Source organism: Pithys albifrons, chromosome 5 (genome assembly GCF_047495875.1).
Source record: "Pithys albifrons albifrons isolate INPA30051 chromosome 5, PitAlb_v1, whole genome shotgun sequence".
NCBI classification, from domain to species: domain Eukaryota; kingdom Metazoa; phylum Chordata; class Aves; order Passeriformes; family Thamnophilidae; genus Pithys; species Pithys albifrons.
The window spans coordinates 49,203,148-49,222,058 of NC_092462.1; the positions used below are offsets into that span (position 1 = coordinate 49,203,148).

Here is an 18,911-nt window from a genome sequence, read left to right on the forward strand (position 1 = left end):
GATAGAATATGAAAAGAAATGTAATGACATGGGAGGTTATATCAGATGAAGAGTAATTTCCACTGCATCTGGAATAAGAGAGACTCTGGGGAGGAGACAGCAGGGGTCTGCAATAGAGGACAAGAATCATTCAGACACTGAAAAGCTTGAAATCGTTGAAGACATAAAATGCATTTTTTTTCTCACTATTTACAATGGAAAATTTAGGACAGATGACTGAAAGATAAGCAATTTCAGGAGCCTTGAAGGAGAAATATTAAGGCAAAGCAGAAAAGAAATTTTAAAAAAATTCTCTTTAACTTTCTGATTTAAAAACAAAGCCAAGTGAACTGGATCCAACCTGAAAGTATGAAGAAAACTGTGACTTAATTTGACTGGTATATTTTGAGTTGCATGGCCAAACTCTCTGTGAAGTTTCTTTATTGATTTCACACTGTGATTTAAAATATGTCCTGACACAAACAGCTGCAAAATAGCCAACAAAACATTTTGTATGAGAATTAAAAATTTTGTACTGAGGGAAATAGCAGAGCTGATACAAAGATGTTGTTCAGTCTTGAAAGGAATTGAAGTTTTTAGATGTTTTAAAAGCTATCTCCTTTCATAACTTGATTTTGGTTTTCTGTCTGTGTTGTCTTCCTCCAATTTATGCATGTATATAGTCAATATAGCCTGACACAGACACTCCTCCAAATTTTATCCTGTAGTGGGAATTACCCAAGTGATCTAAATCTGTTACTACATCTTTGATGTGTCCCTATATTCTCCTTGCTTCTGTCTAGCCTTCCATACTGAAAGATGACCTACAATTTCCCCTTCTCTAGGCGTTCCTCTCCGAACATCACTGAATTTTTTCCACATGACTCTGAGTCCAATGTCTCTATTTAAGTTCTGTTTTGTTGGCATGGAGTTTATCTTCCCTACCACAGTCACTTCATGCAGCAAGAAGAACATAAAAATTATCCAAATCTTGACATGGCTAAGTGGGCTATTTAAAGAGACAGTACAGCAATGCATGTGTCAAAACTAACTTTGTAGAATTGCTTTAGTGTCTTCAATTATACTTTCATGTTACTTGAATTTGAAAAGAAAGAATATTTTTCTTCGACTATGGTGGATTGTCCTTGGTGAGCTGCCTGATACCCACCCAGCTGCTCTGCTCTCTCGCTCTCTCCCCTCAACAAGATAGTGTGGGGAGGAAACAAGATGAAAAGACTCTCACTTTAAGTGAAAGGCAGAGAAATCATGTACTAATTACTATCAGGTGTGAAACAGACTGGGGAAAAATTAATTGAATGTATTGCAAATTAAGATCAGAGTTGGATGGTGAGAAACAAATACAAGAACTAAAACACCTTTCCTCACCCTGTGCTTCTTGCCAGGCTCAATTTCACTCCTTCATTATCAACTCCTGTGCTTCCCTCTTTCTGTGAACAGCACAGGGTGATGGGGTTGTGGCCAGTCCATAACAGTTCCACTCTGCTGCTTCTTCCTCCTCGCAATTTTCTCTGCCTCAGTGCTGGATCTCTGCATGGACTGCAGTCCTTCCAGAACATATCCTGCATGGATCTTCTGGATGGGATGTAGCCCCTCAGATTGAGCCTGCTTCAGCACGGGTCCTTCACAGGCTGCAGTTCCCACAGGACATGCCCACCTGCTCCTGTGTGGAGCCCTCCACAGGCTGGAGAGTAGATACCTGCTCCACCTCAAGTCCTTTCCATGGGCTGCAGGGGAATCTCTGCTCTGCGGCCTTCAGCACCTTCTCCCCTCCTTTTACCTTGGTGTACACAGGATTACTTCTCATATTTTCTCACTCACTCCCCTGTGTGAGATTTTGCACTTTGTTAAACACACTTCTCCAGAAGTGCTGCCACGATGACTGGGGCACTCAGCTGTGCCCTGTGGGTGTCTCTTGGTACTGACTGGAACTGTGTCTGGCATGGGGCAGCCCCAGGCTCTTCTCATGGCATCCAGCCTGTGAATCCCCCTTGCCACCTACACCTGATACTGAGAGAGCTGAGAAAAACAGGCAGCTGTTACACTAAATCATGTAAGAGGAAGCAAAACCCAGAGGAATAAAATTAATTATGTCTAAATTTCATTTTAATTATGAGAAATAATTTACATCCATGAAAGACAAAACAGTAGTTAATACAGTGAAAGATTTTAGCTGAAGGGCAATGTGGTATGTTTTAACCATTGGTGGAACCATCAAGGCCAGAAGGCCCTCATAAACCATTACAATCTGTCGGCTGAATTTTCCATTGACAGAAATGCCAGTAATACTTTATTCTATCTGTTCAGGTGTTGCAATTAAAAATATATTTTCCTTCAGACTTTATTTTTCTGGTAGTCTTGAAGCTTATGAGTATGACACAACTACTACTTCAGTTGTAATAATCTTTTACCATACAATTAGTTTCTCAAATTTCTTAAGATCTGTCATCTTGCATTTAAGTGTACTTTTCCAAAGGGTTAAAGAGCACCCCAGTAGTGCTCTTTTTAGCTGTAGAAATGTTGGGGGGTTTCCTCCAGAATGTGTACATATCCCTTTTAATTTATTCAATAGTGTAATGTGACTGTGTGCTGTACTCTAAGAATTATTTGATATTTTCTGTATCATGTGTCCTGAAAGAGAACAAATAGGACTGTGGAAAAAATGCAACCAAGAAACTGAGAATGTGTTTAGAAGGGAACAGTCAACCGGCACACATACTCAGCAGCCAAGCTATCCCTCATGTCAGGAAATGGAGGATGCTGTGAATTGTGGAAATTGTGCTTACAAGTTAGCATTCATGGGATAAAAGGGCAGAGATTATGCTTTATTGTGAAGTTATTGATTTTAACTTCTGGTACTTGAACTAAGGAGAAAATAGTTTGTAGATTTTCCTGCTGGGTGGTCTTAAGAACATTACTTATTGGGGTGCTTTTTCTGAGTTACAGAGAAAACATTTGAAATGCAGTATCAGATGTTGGTCCCAAGTGGACTGTATGTGAGATATTCATAGCTGGAGAGAGGCCAAGAAAACCTGTCCATCTTCTGTTTTAATTGAAATGAAAAATGTACCAAGATGTCATAGTAAATTAAAATTCTTGAAGACAGTAATGAAACAAGTTTTGCTGAAAAGACTAGATGCCAGGTGAAATGCTGGGCTCCTTTGATCTGGAGGAAAAGTCCATGCCAATCTGGATATTCAATAACAATAGGACAGAGGAGGTGATAAAGGCATTATGTAGTTTCAAATGTCTCACATGTGAAATTGTGAAATCAAGCAGAGTCACAAGATTGTTTTAAGGTCAGGAGAAAATGGCAGCTTTGGATTGGGAAAAAATTATTTGTTTGATATGGTCCTTCCTGTATCAAGAAGCCTCCAAATTGCTGCCATAGGCAGGTTAGAAATGTTTCTAAGTTAGAATGCATGAGTTTGTTTCATTTTTCTTTTTAAAATGGGATTCTTAGAAATTTTCAAGACATTTTAGGATTAAAGATGAGATTTCATGCTATGTTGATGCAATTTTTGCTGTGCAAGAGCCAGGTGAATTTGTCATTTCTTCTTGGCTTTACAGAGGCTTTACCAGTAAGTGTATGGATTGCCACTGTGCAATTACTGCTGAGCATATACTAAGCCAAGGTCTGTAACAAAGTGTGTGGTGATCACTACTTCAAATTCAACACAGTTCCATTTTCCATTCTGTAAAGGTTCCTCTGATTAAAAATACTATTTTCTAATTGAAACATCAGCAAACTTGACCTGAGATATGAAAATCAGGCTACATACTTTTATCTTCAGGCCATATTCTCTTCTCATATGCTATGTTATGCTTTTCATACCTGAGACAGAGGCATATTTTTCATATCTTCTACAAAAATCTGGATAAAAATATACCCTAGCTAGGATCCAGGCCAGTTCACAATAGCTTTAACTGAAGACATAATTTAATTGCATTGTATTTAAGATGGCCGATGCCAGGGGGAAAGGTCCCAGATGTGTTTTTATAGTGCAAGTGAGAATATGGATGTATTCAGAATGCAGAGTTGCACCAAATTTATTAATCGATTTTTAGAGTAAAAGTGTTGTTTTATTTCTCATCAGACAGGAATTGACTCTGATGGTACAATACAAATATTCCTAACCTTTTCCAAGGCGTTTTAGGTGCTTGGCAGTAATGAGACTTTGTGCAGAAGCACTGCTTCAGCTGCTGCAAACAGCTCTGCTCTTACCCACTGGTTCCTGCCACTGCACTGCCCTTTCTCTTGTCATGAAACAAATGTGTTTGCTGCCAAAAAGCTAATCAACCCAATGATCTGATCCAAATGAAGTAGTTAATTTAGTTAATTTTTCCTCTTTCTTTCCCTGGCCCTGTGCCCACCAAAAAATTAAAATGTGGGGCAGAAGAAGAGAGAAAAGGCTGTTTTTTTCAGGCAGTCTAATGTACATAACTAGTTTATCGCATGCCCTCAAAAACATGCAGGAGCAACATTCCCTGCTGGGTGAGGAACTGTGACCTTGTCATTACAGGGATGGTTGAGTGTTTTAAACTAAAACAATTGATTTAATTTAAGCTGCAGTTCTGGTTGCAGTTCTTTGGAGCTGTCATACAAGTGGTCTTTTTGGAAGGACAGTGGGTGGTTCTGTTCAATCAGCTCAGTCTTCTAGTCCAGTGTACTTTTGTGCAGATGCAGTTCACAGGTGGTGTAATCTGGGAATAATCTGAAGAGGAGAGGGAAAGGGAAAATGTGCTGCTCAAATTATGTTCAACAGGATGGAATATGAAACTGTAGTCTTGCATTGCAATTGTTGGAGTAGAAGGAAGGCCTTTTTTACTAGTTCAGCCCATTTGGCAATAGCTGGTCATAGACCAAACACTCTTAATTTAGATGAATGTCAGAAATGACCTATATAATTAGGAACCATGCTGTTCTGATCAATAGCTTTTTCACATGTCATTATTCCCATTCACTGCTCTTTTTACCTCCACCTAGGTATTGCCAAAACTAGTTTATATTCTCCATAATTGTGGCCTTTCCAGTACCTGAAGGGAGCTTACAAGAATGATGGAGAGAGACTATTTACACTTCACCCTGTCTGATCATTCTGTTGCAATGATGGGTCCTGGGTTTACTCTCCTTTTGTTTTAAAAATTATTACATAATTGCTATTAAATTCCTTCTTGTCCATAAGTGTTGAATTCATTGCTCTATTGTCCAGCCACTGAGTACTGCAAAAAGGTCAGATGACTCCAAGGAACTGTAGCTCCTCACTGTCAGGACTGTGTGAATTTTGAAAGGTCTAAAGCAGTCCATGCACATGATCTCAGCCAAAATACCACTGCTTCTTGGCACATGCTGTGGCAGGGACCATTCTGCAGTTGTGCCTGAGGAAATACATGGTGATTTTGTGAATAATCTTGTGTTGAAATTTCACTTGTGTAAGCCTGATGTGCTTCCCCTGCCCACCTCCCACCGCCTCTTCCCAATTTAGGATAATTTGGTTTTTGCGGGTAGGGGAGACCCAGAATTTTGTGCAGGTATGTTATCGTTTTATCACAATAGCTACTGAAAATGAAGTCCCAGCATCAACAGAAGAATTTAACTGTGAGGAGATTAGTAGTTTAAAGAATTTCTGCTGTAAAAGCTTCCATATTTTTAATCTTTCAATTGGAACTTCTGTGTTTTCTTGTTAAGTTTTCCCAAACAATAACAATTAAAAAAGCATTTACAGTACCTGTAAGTGTCAGTGAGTTTGTTCATGTGCAAAATATAGTGCAAAAAATGGAGGGAGATTTTCCATTCTTATAGCAGGTCAAGATACTCTACAAAAGTCACAGTGTGATTAGTCATTAAAGAGATGGCATCTTTTAAAAGAGAATTCCGGTTCTGAAGTTAATTTCCTTCCCTTTCCTCCACCTTTTTTCCCTTTGTCCTGGAAAGCTATTTTTCTATCACCAGAATTTGCTTTTGCAACCTAACAGATATGATGATCTGATCATCTAGGTGGTATTTTTCAAGAATAACTGTACAACTTCAGAGCAGGAGTTGCACTGAAAGTCATCAGCATGTGGTGCTAACTCATGCAGTCACTTTTGAAAACTGCACTCTGCAGTTTTGAAAGTTCTCTCAGTTTGGAGGCTTATCACTTCTTTGCTGGTCTCCCAACATTAACTTCTGTTTTTGAATGGAGAATCTGTCCCTGAATTATATGGAAAAATATGGTTTCTGGGTGAACTGATCCATCAGTTGCTGAATGTGGGAGCGAGAAGAGATTGTAGCAGAAAATGGATGTATGCTGGCACAAAGATTTCTTGTTGGCAGAACTGGGAGTCAGGGAAATCTTAATAAGGGGACTTAAGGGTGTAGTTTCAGCTTGATTGGAATGAGAGGATAGATTTGCTGTTACTTCAGTGGAGCAAGATTCAGTGTCTTAGTTTTTGTTGAAATTTCTGGAGAGGGAAAAGACAAAGAGGTGTATACTCATCAGGCACTGAAAAAATAGGGATTACTTTTTATGAAGTCTAGATAAAATTTGAAACCCACCTTTTTGTCCGTCCTTTCAAAGACATTGCAATTTGAAAAAACTCTAATGAATTCTTTTCTTCATTATGCTTTGCTTTCTCTACTCTGGTGTGAAGTTGTATTAGTCCGTAGATACCAGAATTTGCCACTGGTGCATTTAGACAGTGAAGACTATGTCTAGACTGAGAGGTGAGTAAGTGGCAGACTTGCTGAATGCTTAGATCTGCATCCTGTGTGCTTTACATCTGTAGCTTTTATCAAGCTGGGAGGTCAGGTATAAATGACTCACACAATTCAAACGCAAGTTTGACTTATTTACAGCATGTTTATTGCAGTCTGATGTTGAAAATGGGCTGAGGCCCCTCCTTACTGCAGAACGTGAGTATGCTGTGAATATGAATAAAATGTTACTGGAGCCTGACTAGAAAGGCCTTCATCAAAGTAGGAAGCTCTCATAAATACTGTCATTTGATACTTTGCTAGCGATGAAACTTCTGAGTTTGGTGTATGGCTTGTGAAACTCACTCCGAAGGACTCCATGTGCTAAGGTACCTACTGACCATGCCTAGCTCAGAGAGGGACAGGTTGCTCTCATAGGTCAAGAGTGGGAAAACAGTTTAGGACAGGATAGTTTTATGTTGGTAGGGTAGAGAAGAAAGTCTGTGGAAATAAAACTGTGATCTTGGGAAAAGTATATAAGTAAGTCTGATTTGGCAGGAAAGGCAGATACAAAGTAGAATGGTAGCAAAAAGAGAAACTTCATGGAAACACCAAAACCAGGATACCTTCAGAACCCAATTAGCCTTAATTTTTCTACATGACTTTCATTCTTAGCTTCATGTGAATTTGATTGTATCCAGGCTATTTTTATGGTGTATGCATCCACCCTGTGTCAGAAAGAAATTGGGTTTATGTTATTTGTAGTCTAGTTCTGTGCAGCATCAAAGGATTATAAAAACATCTAAGAGCTTATTTGGTTTTCCAAACTGAGCTATCAAGTTTCTCCAGATTCAATTTTTTCTTGGTTTTTTTTTTTTTGACAGTATTATAATAGCATTATGGATTGCAATCTTATTGTGAGATGCAGGCATTGCTTATATATTGTATGTACAATATATGCTTTGAACCAATTGTTTAATGGTGATACTTTTGTTCTAAATATATTGTTTTGATTTCACAGGTGCCTGCGTAAGTATCACCAACAGCCAGTGCCAAATGCTGCCATATAACTACACCACTGTAACTTCAGTACTTTCCGTTGTCAAAACTATTGAAATGGAAAAGTTCCTGAAGTTCTTCAGTTATCTCAGTCGTCTCAGCTGCTATCAACACATCATGCTGTTTGGCTGTAATCTTGCTCTTCCTGAATGCATCAGTGACGGTGATGACAGGTATTTGGGAATGAAAATCTGTCAGTGACTAGAGCCAATTGTGGTAAAATACTCTGTCTAGTCAGACAAGGGACGATCCAAACTATGAGCCTATGACCTTCTCATTGCACATTCTTGCCTGTCAAAGCTATTGACAACATTTCTGCTGTGATAAAACAACTGCAATTGAGTCCCCTTAGAGAAAATATTGCAGCTGTGATATTAGGGCAGTCAGGATTCTTTTCTGAAAGAGGTCCAGAATTCTTGTACCTAATTTCTCCAGTCTGAGTGTGCTGAAATGGAATGCCTTGTAACAATATTAATGCCTTGGATATGTCTAGTACTGGCATAAGGTGGAGTTAAACTTCAAATTTTTTAGTCCCTTCCTTCAAAAAAGTTAATATTTTAAATAGATTTTATGGTATTAGATTAGCAGGATATATTCAGAGTGACGTAAACTAATCTGGAAGCTTAAGGAGAATGTATTTTTTCCCCATGTACATAATTTTATGGCATTATTATCATGTGCCTGCACTTTTTTAATTCAGCTTGATTTCAAAAAGGATCAATGAGTTTAACAGTGTTAAAATCAAAACATAGCACCAAAAGGGAAAACCAAAATTTTTTTTTATATATACATATATATGTACACAGTCCTTGAACAATCTTTGATGTTTCTGGAGGGGGAAAGAGATAGAGTAGATTTCTTTCTCCTTGTTTTTATTTTCCCATATTTCCAGTGTCTCCACTGGGAAATTCAGTGGAAAAGAATATGACAATTGAGTAAGTGATTCAAGAAACATAACAAGAACCAGGAAGTCTAAAGCTGTGCAGTTTAGAAGCAATAGGATGCATATGAAAAAGGTTCTGTGAGAACTAGTCTAAATACAGTTGACAATGAAAGGTACAGTCTCATTCCAGGCAATATGTGCCTGCTATTTCCATTTCATCAGAGAAATTTCTGGACTGGCCAATTAAACTCACTCAACTGACAGAATATTAAACCAGTATAAAGGTGTACAGATGATTATACAGATAGGATTAGGGTGGACGAAAGGCAGCACAGGTAACATTGGAAGAAGACTGAGCATTAGACTGGCTGAGTGGTTTGATCCGAATACACCTGTGTATGTATCTTTGTTAGCTTACCAAAAGCTATTTTCAATTAATCTTGTTTGAGTGCATTATTAGTTATAGGGCCTCTGCTCCAGTTCACTGTTACAATTATTCCAGTTAAGAAATCTGATAACCTACAGCCTTAAAATACCTTCTGTCTCTAGAAATCATTGATCAAAATAAGAAAAATAGGTTCAGGTAATAAATCGATGTATCTAAATGTTCAACTATTTCTCTGTTGCTTCACTTATTCTGTCCTGTTTAGAACTTGACTTTCACAAACCTTTTGAGAGTGAGTGATGTGTATCAAAAGTGCAAAGCTGATAAATCAATTAAATAAGTGGAGCCATGAAAGGATCAATTTTTTACTTTTTTTTTTCCATTTCTTTCCTCAAGACATGTTTCTTGCATGGCTTATATTATGCCTTGATAATTTTAAGAGCATGAAAGTTAAGCTAATGTTTGGAACATGCAAGGTGGCAGCCAATATATACTGAGATTCTAGAGTCAATTTTTCTTTTGTGTACTTTTTTTTTTTTTTTGGGTTTTTGGTTTTTGTTTGTTTGGGGTTTTGTATTTTTTTTGTTTGTTTTGTTTTTCCCAGCAGCACCCTTCTCCTATTAATTCTTAATGTTGGAACTGGATTTCCCTGTCCACTTTTATGTCCTGGAGGTCACAATCCTCCCTCTACTTTTATTTTAAAATCTTTTTTAAGGAAACTGTTCTGACCCCTGCAGACTTAATGGGGAAGAAAGTCCAGTGTGAGACTGTAAACAGTGCAGAATTATGTTAGAATCTGGCTTCACTTTTAGTAATCATGTCTCCAGAATGTTCCATGAGTGTCACTGAAAATGCAGCCTATGCATCTGGAGTGGCAACCACAGGGAGAACCATTGACAATGTGCTGGTTAGTTAAATTTAGTCTGCCAAACCTGAGTTGTCCCAGTTTAACTTCTGGTTTCCTCTTGAAAGGGGAATACCTTTTATTCTGTAGGTAACTAAGCAATTTTTGCAATTACTGTCTTTCTTGTAGCACCCAAATATTGCAGGCAACAGATGTATTTCAAAGCCAAGAATAATGATTTTAAGAAGCAACATATCTGCAAACAATTGTTATTTAACACCTTCCATTCTCAACCTAGCCCATTCCCTTCCTCTCACTCTTCCCCATAACTGATCTGGAGTAAAGCTCTTGGCATAATAGGGGCAAGTTACGTTGTGTATGCTGGGTGCAGATATGACAAATGAAAGACGCAGGCATATTTTCTGTCTGTTAAACAGGGGAATCTGGCAAGTAGAAACATACTGAAGGAGAAGCAGAGGAGTCACTGTGGTAAGGGTCTGACGGTAATGAGTGGGGATATGTCCATATATGTAGAGCTTTTGGGGGGATTGTGGTTGTTTTTAACATACTGTATCACAAAACATACACTAGTATGGTGAGCTGTTGTTACTGGAATTGTCAGCAGTTCCTCCAGATAATTGCAGCTGTTTCATTCTAATGTCAGTGCATACATGATCATAATTTTTTATCTGTTGATACCTTTTTTTGTGGAGCAATTCTTTCTAGTGTATGTAAAGCATGATTTGACAAATGCTGCTTACACAGTATGGAAAAAATAAAACTCTTATGATACTTAGATGTCTGTTCTTAGGTACTGTCAACAGAGTCTGTGTTGGCCGCTTGCAGCCATGGGAGCAGTAATTACAACAATGTGTTACAAGAAGCAACAAGAGGGAAAGTTACAAGCACTGATCTTTGGCATCCAGTCAGCTGTCATTACATAGCTTTTCTCTGATATTGAAACTGATATCTATTTCCCATTTATCTTCCTTTTGTTTATAAACATTGTGCTCATTAACACTTGAGGGAGATTAAGTTTCTAGGCAGAGGGCATATTCACGTTTGTGTCACACACAGTGTAGTTCAGTACTGGGATTTCTGAATAATGCCACCGTACTCTTGCTCTTCAAAAATGTTTTTCTGTATCTTACTGCAGGGAAAGTCACCTGTGGCAGTAAAAATAAATTAACTTTGAAAGCTGTGTTTAGTTTCAACGCTTGCATGTACAATCAGCTAGCTCTACTCTTTTAAGAAAATATATAACAGTATCTTTATACTACTTTCAAGTAAAGATATGTTTTGAAAGCACAACTAAAACCTATGTGAAAATGGAACATGGAAAATTGAAGTGTAGTGAGGCTTTTTACTTGCGTATTACTTGCCTGTAATTTGTATAAGTAAGGCCATCATGCAGCTTCCACCTTCTTGAGTGAATGGATCTTTCCAATATGACTTAAAAATCAGCCTTAAAAAGCCTGTCTTAACACATCCAGCAGCGCTGCTAAGAGAACATGACTCAGTCCTGAAAAGTAACACCAGTGGTGTGAGCACACCTTGGACTAGTTGGTGTGCTGAACTAATGACTTCTGAAACATTCTGGGTAGGAATTTTGTCCTTTTGGGTAGTAGTGGCCTGCAGCCTCTTACCACCAAATGCAACATGGTGCTTTATTTGTTGTAAGAGAGGTTTGTCCTTAGTGTGTTGGTTATGAGAAGTGGTGTAATCTAGTGAATTCTCTCTTACTGCTGAAAGACACTGAGTGGGCCAAAAGTTAATTACTGCAATGTAGTGGATGTTTATTTATAGCAACTCACTTGCATTGGATTCTACAATTCAAGAAGAAAAAAATATTCTGAAAAAAAATTAATGTGCAATGTTTTCAGGTTAAAAAAGGGGTTATATTTTAATGCTAAAATTGTGTAAAATTCAAAGATTCAAAACTAATAGAGAAGTTCATAGTGAGTCAGCCTATAACTCCATGATGTAAACAGACTCGTCGAATGATGCTTTCTATTATTTTCTTGTCCTCTGCGAATAATTACAATTCATTGAAAGACTTGATAAAATAGGCAAGCTATGCAAGATCCTGAAGGCCTATGCATGTGGTTTATTTTGACTTTATGTTCTGGGAATAATTTTGATGGTTATGGATTCTCATAATATCTCTTTGCTGTCATGCTGCCTTCTAAAGTAGAAATAGTAGTTTGAGTTCTTCCATTAATCCCGTGTTCCAGAAAACTGAGGAAATGCCTTCCACTGTTAGATCCCCAGAGTCTCAAATTTTTGGAGATCAAACTGAATTTAAGCTCTGACTATAAAATAGTATTAGAGTAATGCAAATTAGAAGGTAAAATTCTAATACACATGCATTTCTGTATCTTTTTACTCATTATGCTTTTACCATGTCAAATATCTTTGAATTAGAGTTTTGAAGTGGCTTATCTTCTCCTAGGGCTCAAAGAGTCCTTCTGAGATGATGGCTTTTTATTCTGGATACTGTACAAACATGCACTGAGGGGCAGCCTCCTGTCTCTAGAAGTTTATAGACCAGATGTAGAAAACAAGTAAAGGATAGGAAGAGAAACTAACACTGTCACATTAATAGCTAGAGAAGATGAGACTGAGCCAGAAATATGCAGTACAGCAGAAAACTGAATCTGTAGCACTTATAGGCTATGTCTTTAGGGAGAGCATTATCTTTCCTCTTGATTGAAATCTGAAAATTAATTTCATTCATTTTCATTTACTCGCTTGTGATCTAATGTCTAGTGAATGTGAGGAAAAACTCTGTACCATGGCTTGATTTTTTTCTGTTTTCTTTTTTATTTTTCCCCTCTTGGGTTAATTCTACAGGGGAAAATAATATAATGAAGGGAAAAGGGTTTCTTTTATTTTCAAACTATTTCTTACAAAGGAGTTTGCCATGTTAATGTGTATGTGTAACAAATATTTTGTTGTGCTACAGAGGTCAGAATAAAGCTACATGGTGTGTTTGGGGTGGGGAAAATTAGTGAAAATTTGGTTAATACTACACAGGTTCTGAGAAGTTGTGAATATTTGACTCTGTATGCAGTCAAATATCTTTTGAAGAGCTGCTCAGTTACAACTCAGAGTGGCAAATTCAATCATGTGGGGTTTTTTATGGTTCATTGTCTTAATCTTTTTTCCTTTTATTTATAAAAGGGAAAAATAAATTCTCTTTTTCATTGTGGACATCTTTGATGAGACTGTTTCCCTTTTCCTGCTTTTGTGAACTCCACTCTAATCTTATCTATATTCTTTGTTTCTCCTGCCTACAGTGAAGTAGATTTTTATTTTATCAAAATGTGCAGTGAGACTTTTAAAAATAGCAAGATATTATACAAAAACTACTTCTTGGAGTTAATTAAGGCTATTGAAGTGTTTAGGAGAAAAAGTTGATTGATCTTGTTTACATAGATAATGAGAAATTTTTTTAAGACTTTGAATAGGAAGCTGTCAGCGAACATTTAAGTCAATATCTATTATGCAAGATCCATAATGGGTTTAATTGTGTATGAATGACGTATGGATGTATAAAAGCATGTTTCAGACTTGTTTTAATTGACTTAATTTTGGTAGCAAAAGCAGTTGCCAAGACAAAATAACAGCTGCCAGGAACCCTGGTGAACTATCTCACAGGTAGTCTATGATACAGCTGTATGCTATCTTTTTATAACGCCCCTGTGTGGAGATGTAAAACTATAGTTGCACACAGAACTTTGCCATTCTGCAGCTTTTAAGAAATATTTAAATTTTACACACTTGTGACATTACAGAGTAATTTTAGAAGAAAATATTTTGAGAAACCCTTCCGGAAGTTCATTTAGAATCCTGTCTCATAACCCTGTCTGAGAGGTTTTTGTCGCAATTGGTGTTACTCAGTTTGAAAAATTAAGGTACAGCAGTGGTGGCAATCACTTTTGGTTTCCTGAGGAAGAAGGTGGGACAATTTCCTGCTGCCACCCACTGTGTTGTCTCTTTATGTTCTTCTCATGAGTCCATCCAGTGTATTTCTTGCCATGACCCAGGCACATGGAGGCTACTTTCAGATGCTTATAAAGTGGCTACCACTTGTGTCCTGAGTTTGCTGTCTGTCCTCTTCACACCCTCTGGAAGGTGTTTCATCTTCTAAATATGCTTTCTTTTTGATGGTGCCTCTTTAGCCCAAGCAAGTTAACATGGCTGACAGAGGCTGTTGCAGATTGAGTTTTGGCAATAATTGTCTAGATACAGAAAATTAGAAACTTCAACTTTTTATCATGAATAAAGCAGAAGTGATGCTCAGTGGATGAAGTGCTTTATACCTAGAATGTCTGAAATGACATCTTTTGTTTTAAGTGTTGCCATGTCTCAGCTTTGAACCCTTCAAAATGCAGCAGACTCATTACACACAAGAAAACACATTTATAAAATCTGTCCTTGGATACCTAACTGAGTCATAATCCAGTCTTCAGTTTTTAAATTGGGTTGTTGTTCATGTAAGCACAATTCTGACTCGAGCCACACAACCCTGGGGATATAGCTAATGAAAAACATGTATAGTCAAATCCTGTCAAAAGGGAATACAAAAATTAGAGAGGAGAGTGTGATAAAGTTGCAAGTGCTTGCCCACACAAATATGTTCTCTATCTGCCAGTTACTCATTTTTGTGTATTTTATTGTTGATTTAAAGTATTCTCCCAAGATAATTGTTATCAATGTTACTGTTTAGCAGAAAAATTGAGGAATACACAGGGTCTGTGTTACTTGAAAAAGCCCAGAATAGCAGAACAAATGAATACTTTTTTTTCATTGTGTCCTTTGTACGAGTCAATAACTTTCCAATGGCTGTGATTTAACCAATAGTTATTATAGTGATATAATAGTGATTAGACCATGCAATAGTGATTGCATGGTCTAATTTTTGATAAGTAAAACCTTGAGGATGGAATTGCTAAGGGCAGATAGTCAGCATACCATGAGAGACATTTTGTAAAGTGTTTTCTACACAATGTAAATACTCAGTTTCAGTTCCAGTCTATAATTAAATTGATAGGACACTAATTTAAGGTGAAATAGAACTGATTTACAGCAACAAGAAAGTGAAATGATTGACAGGTGTAATACACTGGGTAAGGACTCAAAGTAGCAAAACTGTCTGCTTAGAAGATCTGTAAAATAGCACCAGGCTGTAGTTCCTGCGGACCTTTGAAAGTGTTTCTATGCAGTAACAGACATCATATGCAAAGTCATGATTGAAACCATGTTTCAGGGAATGTGCTGAACAGACCTGAATTTCTAAAGGTAAGGAGACAGTGAAAAAAATCAGGGAGACTTGAAAAGGAAAACTGAGTAGATAGTAAATAAATACATTGATCAAAGAAAATCTACAGTATGCAAACTCAGAAAGTGATAGAGTATTTGCACAGAGAAAGGACCTAGAAGAACACAGGTCCTCAAACTCCAGCTCTTGCTCTGAGGAGAGATAATTTTTCAAGAAACAAAATTTTATTTCTGCTGTCCTAGTCTAGAAGAACATGGTTCTTCATGAGACACAAGTGAGACCTTTAGTTAAGAAACAGCTGGATTATATCTGACTTCAAAGAAAGGAATGCTTAGTTTTTTCTGAATATTGGAGTGGACTGTCTTGCCAAGAAACAAATGAAGACTCTTGAAGAAACAGAGATCAGGAGGTAGCATTTCTGAAGATACAACTTTCTTCTCAATGCAGTCTATATTATTCACTAGCATTTCTTGAGTTACTTCATTAGTCTTGTGTAACTACTCCTCATAAAACAGAAAACAATGTGCAAATGAGAAGATTACACTTTGCATTGTCCCTTAGAACTCAGATCTTGAAGTCAACATGTCATACTCATCACTTTAGGAGCCACAACTGCTTGGTTCCAAGCTGAGACAAATACAGGTGACAAACACAAAATTTGCTTTTGCAAGGAGTGCTAGAGAGAATACAGGTAATGACGTGGCATGGGCCAAAATGCCTGCATTTCAAGCTGTGAACATATTTTCTCAGAGAGCCCTTTCTCCACATGTGTCTAATTTCTGGGAGAAAAAAAAAAAGAAAGGAGCACCATTTAAATTTATTAGGCCTAGTAAGTGCTGTGGGCAAAAACAGAAAGAAAAAATGTGTTGCTTATGAAGAAGCATCCCCTAGTTAACCAATAATTAGTCATATCTGCAAGTATTTGAGGAATGGAATTTGAAATTTGGCAGGGAAGTTGCTCTATACAGTAAGCTCTATATATGGTTGTTAGAAGAGGAAGATAAAGGAATGAGGAGAAAAAAATATGTTTACTTTAGGGGAACTCCTGTTTATGAAGTTTATGTACCTAGGATATGCCTATAGAAGTTAATCCTAAATAATTAGCTCACATATTCGAAAAATTATAGAGCCTCTGACAGGTTCTCTACCACTGTCATGGCTCAGCTGGTGTGAGTGGACCTAAAGAATCCTCATGTGTCTGACCCTCCCAATAGCTAAGGGGTGGCACTGGATCAAGGTGTAGGCTCTTACATGAAAGGGCCTGAAGTTAACTCCCTGTTGCCAACTCTTTAACAGTTATGTGCCAGTAGATGGCAGGTGCAGTGTAGGGAAAGGACAAACTATAGGGAAAGCAGGACAGAGAAACAGGATTCTGGAAACGATGTTTTTTTTTCCCATTCAGAAAACTGTTACTTCTCTTCACACAAATAGAAGCTGTTTAAAATTATAAGTATGTATAATTTGTAAAGAAGTCAATGTAAACAGGGAAAGGATGGCTTAAGAGATTAATTAAAAAGTTAAAAATTAGGAAAGTAATATAGAAATACAGACAATGGCATTTTACATTGGTCAGCATGACATGTGTGGTCCAGTGTGTGTGAAACCAGCACTTGCCATAGCGGAAAGCATCAAACTTGCCTGCAGTGTTTCACCCTCTCTACTGATCTAATTTCCAAGTATGCATTTTGGGAGAATTATGGACAGACCAGAGATAAAAGGTTATCAAAGAGAGAAACATTTTTGAGACCAATCTGGGCATGGGAATGTCCAGTTGAAAATATCTTTCACAATGTTTCTCAGAGGGAAAGAGGCAGAAAAGAAAATCAGGAGGACTGATTATTTTATGAATGTGTATTTTACTGATAGATTGCCTCCAGCCCTGTTGTCATAATGATTTGTTGTGTTTATTATCTATTATAAGCTGTGGTTTCTGTTTTTCAAGTTGGCATGTTAACTAGGATCATAGGTCATTCTCCTGCACATGCACTATATTTTTTCTTAAGATTAAATAATTATTATTTATATAATTGAAGTAATTCTTTACAACAAATCTTAAAATTAGCATGTCTTTTTGTTACTGTTTGTTTGCTCATTTAATATATTTCCTAGGAAAACCCTCTTTGTTCTCAAAAAGTGAGATTTATTTCATTTAATAAATTGCAGTAATTGTAGGACAGGAGCTTTCAGTAAAACCGTGCAACATTTTGGGAGTATCAACACTGATAGTTTCATATTAGACTTGGGCACTTGGGCTCTAACCAGAAACGTATAGATGAGGTAATTTTTTATCTAAATTCAGTAGAAATCATCTACAAGATATGATTACAACCTCTCATGCAGAAATTAATAAACAAAATGGGTTTTAATTGAATAGTTCTTAAAGGATTCTCCAAGAATTTGTATACTTTCAGATCATGTTTAGCTTCTTTTAGTGTCCAGCTTATTAACAAATAGCCTTTAAACCAACTGCAGTCAAAATCTAATGCAGATTCAGTTAGTAATTACCTTCCACAGGTTTGTCTCTCCTGTGAGACGTTATTGTTGAAGATAGTGGTGGTAAGCACCCGGCTCACAGGCTGAGCAGGACAGGCAAATTAGAACCAAAAGTGTGGTGGAAAGGAACCTCTGCAACTATTCTTGCTCAGATCAGGACCAGCATTAAAGGAGGATGAGACTCCTGAGGGCTATTTCCAGTTGAGTTTAGAGTATCTTTAGAAGTGGACGTTCCACAACCTCTCTGGAGAACATGTTTTAGACCACTGTTTCATGACAGATTTTAAGTTGGTATCATTTGGTAGTGGTGCTGAAGAACCATTATTTTTCCTATTCCCTTGCTTGTTGTTCCGCATCTCAGCTATGCCTTTTCCATGTCCTGGCAGGGATATTTGTTCAGCTCCATGATGGATTGGATTTGGAAACAGATCTGAATTAAATTGAGAGTGATTGATCTGATCCATTGTGTAGTAGCATGAAGTGCCATGCTGGCACAAGGAAGTAAGGAAGAGATGTGGGGAAAGGTTCTGGAGCCAGGCTTATGAGGGGTAGGACAGCTTCCTTAAATTAATGACATTGGCTCCTGCCAGCTTGAAGTGTTTGTGAAACAATTTTAATGTGAACTTGAACTAGCAGGATAATGGATTATAGTGATTTTCTACTCGACAGAGAGGAGCCCAAAGTTATCAGCAAGTGAGAGGTGTGTCTGTCTTTAGGATTCCTGACAAGATGCAACTCAGAAAGTTTTAACTTGGACTGATTCTTGAGGTCTTCCTTTTGGCAATGCTCTAAAGTGCACAGGGAAACATGAGTTCTGGAAAGCTATATGAAATTAATGACGAGTACCTGTCACAGTGATCTGTGGAATTTGGAGGCAGTCCTTTAGGCACAGTATTGTTTTGTGCGCCTTTATTTATGATATATTATTATTATATATTATTATACATTATTATATATTTACACAAATAGAGCAGCTGTGCAGTGTATGATTTACTGTTAATCCAGAATTTCTGTAGCAATGCAGTGGTTGAAATACCTCTGTGTGATACAGAACACTTTTGTTTTACTGAGCCAGCTTGTCTTTCCCAAATGTGAATTTTGCTTGATAACATCTCAAGATCCTGTAACCTGGATTTTCAGGCATATTAAGAGCTTCTCTCTCTTTTTTTTTTTTTTAGAAGAAATTCCTATAAAGCAAAGAAACATTGTGTGCATCACATAATTTGCATATTATTAGCATGCAAACATCATTTACATAATAAATGCTAGGCAAGAATTTGCAGAACTTTG

At 37.3% G+C, this 18,911-nt stretch overlaps 1 protein-coding gene across 1 annotated transcript in view; it reads left to right on the top strand.

The window, feature by feature from the left end:
* CORIN (corin, serine peptidase) overlaps positions 1-18,911 on the top strand; it is a 118,714-nt gene that overhangs the window by 36,701 nt on the left and 63,102 nt on the right. The window contains exon 4 of the mRNA XM_071555200.1: positions 7,695-7,905. Within this exon, the coding sequence (XP_071411301.1) occupies positions 7,695-7,905 (211 nt within the window). The remainder of the gene's footprint in view (positions 1-7,694; positions 7,906-18,911) is intronic.